The 10,021-nt window shown below is 39.6% G+C and overlaps 1 protein-coding gene across 2 annotated transcripts in view; it reads right to left on the reverse strand.

Moving 5' to 3' along the window:
* The window catches only part of LOC308350188 (olfactory receptor 52B4-like), a gene marked incomplete at both ends in the record, with an annotated part of 35,952 nt that extends 26,947 nt beyond the window's left edge, over window positions 1-9,005 (reverse strand). The window contains one exon of one of the 2 annotated variants that reach the window (XM_080815201.1): window positions 8,700-9,005. In XM_080815201.1, coding sequence (XP_080671327.1) covers window positions 8,700-9,005 — 306 coding nt within the window. Of the gene's footprint in view, window positions 1-8,060 lie in introns of those variants that run through there. The other variant, XM_080815200.1, reaches the window with a different exon arrangement.
* Window positions 9,006-10,021: the final 1,016 nt, after the last annotated feature.

The raw sequence follows: 10,021 nt of genomic DNA on the forward strand, positions 1-10,021 counted from the left end.
ATACACATGGAGACCCTTCAGGCTGAGCAATGTCTGAATACAAAACCCTAGGAGAAAATGGAGTTCTCAGGAAAAGATTCTTGAAGTATCTGTAGGCTTAAATGAGGAAGTAGGAAAGGGAACTCTTGGGTCTAGGATCCCACAAAACCGCAGAGGACTGGACTTAACAGGACTGTTATGATCTACTGTCGTCTAAAACCCAGGCCAGGAAAAGATTGAAAAGAGGCCACTTGAGACAAAAAGTCAAGGACTAGAACAGCTAGCAGCCAAGGCAAATACACAAGAGGGATAATGTGCTTCTAGGAGGACGAAATAGATATGAAGTCAGGAGTTTGAAAGACAAAGGGAGAGGTGACCAACAGGAATAGGAGGACTATCCCTCAGTAAAAGCCATTCCTTTAGAGCCAATTGGAATGGCTCTCCAATTCCAGCAAGACAAAATGCATCACAACCTAAATGAACACCAGAATGTTTCCCAGGTGTCAATTAACCTAATTGAGAGGAGGGGTAGAAAGAATAACGTATGTTTGACTAACAGCCTGAGGATCCTGAAGAAAGGCTTTTAAAAGATGGATCTCAGACAAGGCAAATGTCCTATAAAATGCTCTAAACATTCTGAGTCATTTCTCAAAGAGGACCTGATGGCTTGGAGACAGAAAGTAGCTATAGAGTAAGCCTACTGAAGGCATCAGGAGCACAGTGGGCTACAGACAGGGCTTCCTTCTGACAAGGGATATTTTGAATTAGAATAGGAAAGATAAAAGCCAGCAACCCTATTAAGGATGGGTGAGGTTAGCTTTAAGAAGAGATTATGCCAAAGTTAGACTCAAAGCTTGAGCCAATTGAAGAAGGTCCTTCCTGCAGCCTTCAACATAAAAGACAGTGAATCCAAGAGTTAGAAATACCCTTCCTAATAAAAGAGGTTTAATTTCTTATCCCAACTGGTAGCTAGCATCAACCCACAGAGTTCTTTCAGAGCTCTTCCCAGTCCCAAGTTTACCAGCAACCCCACAACAGCAAAGTAAAGGAAGCCTGGATAGGAAAATGAGCTCCACCTGGACTAAGAGGTAGGTTCTGGTATTTGATCAGCTTAAAGCACTTCTCTCAACTTAGTATCAAGTTTCACTCTTATGTTAGTGAAAAGAAAGAAAGTGCTGTTTAATTCCTAAGTCTCAACTAAATTTTGTGATTTAGTGAGATAAAGGCAAGGGAACTAAGTCTAGGTGTCTCGTTCATCTTGTTTGTCTTTCCCACAGCCAGGAAGGAAGTAGGAAACTCCTGGTCTCTTAAAGGCAGAAAGAGAAAGCAGAGAGAAAGGCACCGACAGAAAAGAGAAACTAACTGATAGATCCAGCCACCCACATTCAGTCCTCCCTTTAGTTAGTCAGCAGCACAAACACCCTAGTGGATTGTGGAAGTCTCTCTTAAATAAGAAGGTGAAAGGACATGACTGGTCAGAGTTGGAAGCTGGACATGATTGGGCAGGCTGGAGCCAATGAGCTTCCTTGTTCTTTTCAACCATAAGTAAACTGGCAGCCCAGGACAGCTGCTGGGTTTTTTTAAATTGAGAGACCCCCTGAGTGTGTACACCTGAATGATAATTAACTCTCCAGCATTTATTATCAGAATTCACATGGGGCGGAAAATGTTGCAACTGTCAGAAAGAGGCTAGAATCTGAAATTTGATAGTAAAGAAAATAAACTCAATACACAGTACACCATTCCCCATGAAAAACAAGAAATAATTATTTTCTAATTACTACAGAGGAGCCAAATCATGTCACTTTCTGTGTGAAGAGAGACCACTGCCAACATGCTCCTTTTTAGGGTCTCTCCTTAGCGGCCCCAACCTTCTTCCTTCAGAGACATATTTGGACAAAACAAGAATGTGTAAGTAGTGGCCATCCAGTCACTTCGTGGTCTCAAGCAGATGGCTGCTGTTGATATGAAAACCCACTTTTCATGTCTGAGAATGTCTCTCATCAATACATCCACGGCCTCAGCACTGAGCTTAGGAAAATTGGGGAAATCTCTAAGGAGGGCAGCAGGAGTACAATTATTATCTGTGAACTGACAAAACCGCCTTAGTAAAAGAGGGCTTATACTGGCAGGAGACTATTCCTAAGTTTGTGAATCTTCTCTCCAGTAGCTGTACCGGCAGCATCAGCTTAGTCGTGTTAGAAGGTGGAATCTTAGTCTTCTCAATCAGAAACTCTTGTGGTAGAAGTCAGCCATGTGCGGTTGAACAAACCCTCCATGCGGTTGCAATGTACACTAGAGTTGGACAGCCACTGCTCTGTACCAATTCAGTCAGGATCTGGGGGCTGTGTTGCTTTTCTAAACATCAAGTGACTTTTGTAAAGCTCTCTGGGTGATTTCTATGTGGATTCAAGTTGCCAACCACTGCCTTCATTATGCATAGACTCAGTGACCATCTCTGTGCAAATGGAAAGTGATTACCAAATCTCTAATTCTGATCCAGACCTCCCTCATCTCCCTCAGGCCAATATATCCAAATGACTTATAGAGAATTAATTACATGTAGGGCTTGGTGCTAAGTGCTTAACAGTTTATCATTTCATTTCATCCCTGTGATGTAGCTATTTTCATATTCGTTTTATAATTGAACTGAAGCTTTTAGATATAAATAAATAACCCACTCAAAATTAAACATTTAGTAAGTGGCCAAGCCCAGATTCAGGAACATGACTTGCTTGATGAGCACTGTATTATTTTTCATGCTACTTCCCAGCAATTCATCACAAAACAGAATTAGCAAACCAGAAATGTGACAGAAAAGATTCAGAATAACTTAGAGCCATCTGGAAATTAAAGAGGAGTTAGTATTCACACAGAGTACAGGAAATCCTGAAAGGAGACTGTTACAGAACATAAGCACAGTTCTAGGTTTGAGGGACCAAAGACATTGAGACATTTATTTGTGTCAAGAAAAGTGCTTCTCCTCTATGGACCACCTCTATCTCCAGTTTTACAATAAAGGTTTCAAATTACATTCATCCTAAAGTTTACTTACTAGGTGTAATGAATAAAACCTGTGGCCATTTTTTATATTCAGATGGAAATGGTAGAAGTAATATGTCTTGCTGTCTCAAAGGCATAAATACATATCCTGTTCATGCTAAATGTTATTGGTTCATTATTTTTGTGTTATCAAAGCAAATACTAACAGTCTTTTAAAATGTTTGCTTTGGTTATGACATAATAAGACACAGCATGATAATATCTCCATTGTTACAACCAGAGAAAGACAATTAATTTGCAAAAAAAACACATATAAAGCCATCAGAGAGCCAGGAAAGCAACAAAGACTAGATAAACAAAAACTCAAGGGACAGGAGAACTCTCAAAATCAAGCTGACAGGGATTCTTGGGTGGCTCAGTTGGTTAAGCATCTGCCTTTGGCTCATGTCATGATCCCAGGGTCCTGGGATCAAGCCCCGCATCAGGCTCCCTGCTCAGCAGAGGGCCTGCTTCTCCCTCTCTCACTATTCCTTCTTGTATTCCCTCTCTCACTGTGTCTCTGTCAAATAAATAAATAAAATCTTTGAAAAAAAAAAAAAGGCAAGCTGACAATTATCAACCACCTTTTCCCCCTGGAACTTTTTGCAAATTCTGGGCATGGGCTAAGGGTCAATCGTGGTCCAGAAGGAGGGCTTCTCCTGGGGATAAGCAAAACCCACTGAGCTTTTCAGTAGCCATATAGAACTGTAGTCAACATTTTCAACTTTGGAGTTTTCAAACACACAGCTATTTTTTCCTATGAAACATTTGCTGAGTACTGTGGCTACACTAAATGCTGGGGAACCAGCCCAAAAGAATCTAAAAGGCCATGTTAGGGGCACTGGTTGGCTCAGTCAGTTAAGCATCTGCCCTCAACTCAGGTCACGTTCTTGGGGTCCTGGGATCAAGCCCCACATCAGGCTCCCTGCTCAGTGGGGAATTCTGCCTCTCCCTCTGCCCTTCTATCCCTCCCTCCCCACTTGTGCTGTCTTCTCTCTCTCATGCTCTCTCTCTCCCAAGTAAGTAAAATCCTTAAAAAATAAGAATAAATTATGCTGAGTGAAATAAGTCAAGCAGAGAGAGTCAATTATCATATGGTTTCACTTATTTCTGGAGCATAACAAATAACATGGAGGACATAGGGAGATGGAGAGGAGAAGGGAGTTGAGGGAAATTGGAAGGGGAGATGAACCATGAGAGACTATGGACTCTGAAAAACAATCTGAGGGTTTTGAACGGCTGGGGGGTGGGAGGTTGAGGGAGCCAGGTGGTGGGTATTATGGAGGGCACAGATTGCATGGAGCACTGGGTGTGGTGCATAAACAATGAATTCTGTTACGCTAAAAAGAAATGAAAAAAAAAGAATTAAAGTAAATGAAAGGTTGTATTAACAAATCAAAACCACAATGATACCACCTCACATTGGTCAGAATGGCTAAAATTAACAACTCAGGAAACAACATATGTTGGTGAGGATGTGGAGAAAGAGGAAACCTCCTACACCGTTGGTGGGAATGCAAGCTGGTGCAGCCATTCTGGAAAACAGTATGGAGGTTCCTCAAAAAGTTGAAAGTAGAGCTAGCCTATGATCTAGCAATTGCTCTACTAGATATTTATCCAAAGGATGCGAACAGTGATTCAAAGGGGCACATGCACCCCGATGTTTATAGCAGCAATGTCAATAACAGATAAACTATGGAAATAGCCCAAATGTCCATCAACAGATGAATGGATAAAGAAAATGTGGTATATATATACAACAGAATATTACTCAGGCATCAAAAAGAATGAAGTCTTGCCATTTGCAACAACATGGATGGAACTAGAAGGTATTATGTTAAGTGAAATAAGTCAGTCAGAGAAAGGCAGTTATCATATAATCTTACTCATATCTGGAACTTAAGAAACAAAACAGATGAACATAGGGAAAAAAAGAAGAAAAGAAGTCAGAGAGGGAGACACCGTAAGAGACTCTTAACTATAGGAAACAAACTGAGGCTTACTGGAGGGGACCTGGGGGTGGGGGGCAGTGCAGGGATGGAGTAACTGGGTGATGGGCATTAAGGAGGGTACTTGATGGAATGAGCACTGGGTGTTGTATGCAACTGACGAGTCACTAAATTCTACCTCTGAAACTAATAATACACTATATGTTAAGTAAATTGAATTTCAAAAAGGGCTGTATTAAATCTCTTAACATTCCTAAGAGTGACTCCTAAGAGATCTAGCAGAGTGAGGGGGCTTGACTAAACCATATCTTAACCTCTCATTTCTGTCATTTTGCAAATTTTGAGACTGCATGGGGGGCAGTCTAAAGATTTAAGCCAAAAGATCTTTGAAGGAAAGAACTGACTCTTTAAGTTTTTAAGACTCAAGAGAAGAAGGCCTTCCAGGATCTCAACTAAAACCTCTCAAGAGTTCTGTCCTAGGAATAAGAGCCCAGGAGACAAGGATGACTAACACTGAAATCTGACCTTGACACAAATCCAGGCCTCCTGAGTGAGGTGCTCAGCTCCTGGCCTCACCCTAACACCAGGGAGAGAGAAAACCTTTCTGAAGGAAGATGCCATTATCTGCAGCCTCTATAGGGTTTTTATGGGAACATCAAGCATAAAATTAAAACGTACTATACATAGAAAGAAGAAAAACTTTATGATCAGAGAACAAGGAAAAAAACTGAAAAAAAAAACACCAGACTGACAGATGAACCAGTAATCAGACAAGTTCAGCAGACAAAGATTATAGAACTTTAATGAATATTCTCTTCAGGAGAGCAAAATATGATGAAGTTACTTGAGAGTATGAAGAATTCATCCACAGAATTAGAATCTGGAAAAAATTTAAATGGATATTACTAAACTGAAACACATGATTATCTGATAAGCATTTAGTTGCTAAATTAAACAGTAGATTTGGCAGAGCAGAACAGATTTAATGAACTGGAAGATAGATGGATGCAAACAACAGAAACTGAAGTAGGAGGAAGGAATGATAATGGCAAAAATAATAATAAATGAGCATAAGACACATGGTAGACACACTGGAAGTATCTAATATAAATATATGGAGAGAAAATGGGGCAGCAACAATGTTCAAGGAGATAATGGATGGAAACGTTCCAGAACTGATGAAAGATATAAACTCACATATTCAAGAAACATGCATGCAAAGCAAACCTCACATGAACACATGGTAATAAATGTTCTGAAAAAACAAAAAGACAAAAGAAAATCTTAACTGTAGCCAGAGATAAAAGCACAATACACTCAAAGGAGCAACAATAAAATTTTCAGGTGAATTCTCAATATAAAAGGAGAAAGACGGCAATACAAGGAAAATTTTTTTAATTAAATTTTTTATTTATTTTCAGCGTAACAGTATTCATTGTTTTTTCACCACACCCAGTGCTCCATGCAATCTGTGCCCTCCCTAATACCCACCACCTGGTTCCTAATGTTCTGAAAAAAAAATCTTTGCCAACTAAAATTCTATACTGATAAATTATCCTTTTAATAATGAAGACAAGGGACGCCTGGCCAGCTCAGACAGAAGAGCATCCAACTCTTGATCGTGGGGTCATGAGTTCGAGCCCCACATTGGGTATAGTGATTACTTAAAATAAATAAATAAAATTTTAAAATGAAGACAAAACTAAAATATCTTCAGATAAGCACTTAAGATAATTCATCTCTTGTATTCCTATACAAAAGGGAATATTAATCAACAGTGTTTTTGATAATACACTTTTCATGTTACAAAAATCACCTGTATCAAATAAATTGTACATATTCACCATGCATATGGTTTCAGCATATATTGATGCATACATGCAAAGGAAAATATATTTTTTCTGTTTTTTATTTAAATTTAATTGGTTAACATGTAGTACATCATTAGGTTCAGATGTAGTGTTCAATAATTCATCAGCTGTGTATAGGAAAATATATTTTAATGAATAATATTTAACTTTCTATTCTGGAATATACTCCTCTCCTACAAACATACTTAGAGTGTGATTCATTACCAAAGACATAGACCTGCCAGGGTCCATTTATTTCTCTCTGTGCTATTGTATTGCACAAAATACATGCTTATCATGAATTTAGGCAGTATTACTCTTAAGAAAACATTTCTTATACTTCACCATAATTTTTGGTTAATAATTGCTTAATATATTATTTTATATATAGTATACTTTAGCTAAACAGTGAACTATTGTTAAATATTTATTTCCAAACAATGAATATGAATAAAAATGTTATGAACATAATAAGTAATAAATTTATACTCGTTTTGAGTTCTAGGAAAGAGAAGTATATTCACATTTTCATATAATTTATGCTTAAATTAAAAGCTACAGGTGGGGTGCCTAGGTGGCTCAGTGGGTTAAGCCTCTGCCTTCAGCTCAGGTCATGGTCTCAGAGTCCTGGGATCAAGTCCCGCATCGAGCTCTCTGCATGATGGGGAGCCTGCTTCCCCCTCTCTCTGCCTGCCTTTCTGCCTACTTGTGATCTCTGTCTGTCAAATAAATAAATAAAATCTTTTAAAAAATAAAATAAAAGCTACAGGTGATATTTTGTAATAATTTGTGTGAGAAGCAAAATTTTTAATATGCTGAAAACACTGGAAAGGATAGCAAAAGAAATGTTCATATGAGTAATAAAATATGTACAACTACTCAAAGGTGAAAATATATCAGAAAGGGATATTTCAGCAAAGATCCAGGAAGAGCTACTGTCTATGGTTTATATCGGTCAGTGTATGGATATAGAGGTATAAATGCCAAAAAGGTAAGCTGATCTAGTTCTCCACTCTATCAATAAAATCTAAACACCAAAAGTCTCTGACATCTAATGACTGATTGGAGGTTTCAGAAGAAACATGAACCAAAATTGTTCTAATGCAATTATTCTAGTGCCACCAATACCTGTGGTCCTTTAGTTTCTCTGCTGTGCGTTTCCACATCCTGATGCTAAAGTTCACCTGGTGCATGTAGAGAATTGCTGAGAATAGTGCAACATTAGTTTCCATCATCACATTCATTTCTGCATTGTAAACAATACATGAGCCACCTGGTCCCGGATCTGTTTGGTCTTGATTCCATAAATAATGGGATTCATCATAGGTGGAGCCAGATTATAGGCATTGGCCAGGAGGACATGGACATGGGGTGAGATGTGATGTCCAAATCGCTGAGTGAGGACAGAGAAGATGCCAGGTGCATAAAAAAGGACGATGACACAGACATGGGAACCACAAGTATTGAGAGCTTTGTGGCGTGCAGCTCGGGATGGGATGCGGAAAACAGCACGGAGAATCAGCACATATGAAATAAAAATCAGCACAATATCTAAGACCACTGTTGACACTAGGACAAAAATCCCATACCAGATGTTCACTCGAATGTCATTACCGGAAACATGGGCCAAGACAATGTGCTTACAAGTTGTGTTTGGGAGGATGTTACTTTTGCAGAAAGTCAATCTTTTCAGAAGAAATATTATGGGGAAAACAATACAGTAACTTCTCAGACAGAGGGTCACACCAATTTTCCCAATCAGAGCAGGTGTAAGAATAGCGGTGTATCTCAGAGGGTAGCATATGGCAATGTAGCGGTCAAATGCCATCACCACCAAGATCCCTGACTCAGAAACAAAAGTGGAAGAGAGAAAGAATACCTGAGTGATACAGCAATCCAAGGAGATCACCCCAGCATGGAACCAGAAGATGGCCAAGGCCTGAGGTACAGTGCACGAGGGGAGGACAAGGTCTGCTCCGGCCAGCATGCAGAGGAAGAGGTACATGGGTTCCTGGAGGCTGCGCCTTGTGAGGATAATGCAGATGAGCAGACTGTTCCCAAGGAGGGCGACAACATAGGAAATGAAGAAGGGGATGGAAATCCACATGTGCTGGTCCTCTAGCCCGGGGACGCCCAGTAAGCGGAAGACCGTATGGCTAACACCAGTGTGGTTTAAGGCAGCCATGTCCGACAAGACCACTGGTACTCCACCATCTGTGTGCAGAAACAGAAGAAAATACAGATTACACTCAAATATTTTTTTTTTACATCATCATCACTTCTAGCAACTTCTTAATCCATTCGATTCAGAGGATGGCAGGAAATACGTTATATAGAAGAATGAAAAAGACAGTTTGTCCTCTAAATGAGATCTTAATCACAAAAACAAGAGAGATATTTATACAACTAAAGAAAGTGAAGTTAATGTCTTACTTGCAAAAAAAAAAACTAATGCAGTAAGAGAAGTGACACTTTCTGTATTCATGAAGTTTTAAGTATGAGTACATATCTGAAGTTACTCTTCAAGATAGTGTAGTACATCAATAGGGGAAAGGAGCAGCAAAGACAATTTTTCTTATGGGAAGCACGGAATAGAGCTAAAGAATCAGGGATTCAAGTCTGGTACATAGGTGAACTTGGATGTACTAGAATGGTTGGTTGTCTAATCCAAGGTCACTCTAAGAAACTTCTCAAATGCTTCATGAAGGTTTTCACAGCCTTGATCCAGATGCCTCCAGCATCTTAGAGAAGTCATGTCAATCTTCCTGTTTTGTTCTGTGGAAAGAGTTACCTCCATTTGGAGCACTTCTCACCACCTTCATGACATATATCCTCTTAAGTTATTCCTTTCCCTGCTTCCACAACAGGCTACTATCAGGGTACCTAGCTTGTGGCTAGGAGCAAATCTGATTCCTGTCAATGATTACCCCCTGCGGCACTCCCAGAACCTAGCACACTGAAACACAACCTAAACCCTTAAAACGTTTAACAAAACAACCCAGTGACAAAAACTGGATGGGTGTGAAGTCATGCATAAGTTCTTATAAATACCTTAAATGTTCATAGTAGCCAAGATCTGGGGCCAATGTAGAAATTTATCTCTAAGAAGTCAGGGCTTGTTGGCACAAGGGTTAAAGAGTCCCTCAAACCCATACTTCCCTCTTTCTTCCCTCCACAATAGCATTTTCCATTCTCCTGGGA

Source organism: Martes martes, assembly GCF_963455335.1.
Source record: "Martes martes genome assembly, chromosome: 10".
Classification (NCBI taxonomy): domain Eukaryota; kingdom Metazoa; phylum Chordata; class Mammalia; order Carnivora; family Mustelidae; genus Martes; species Martes martes.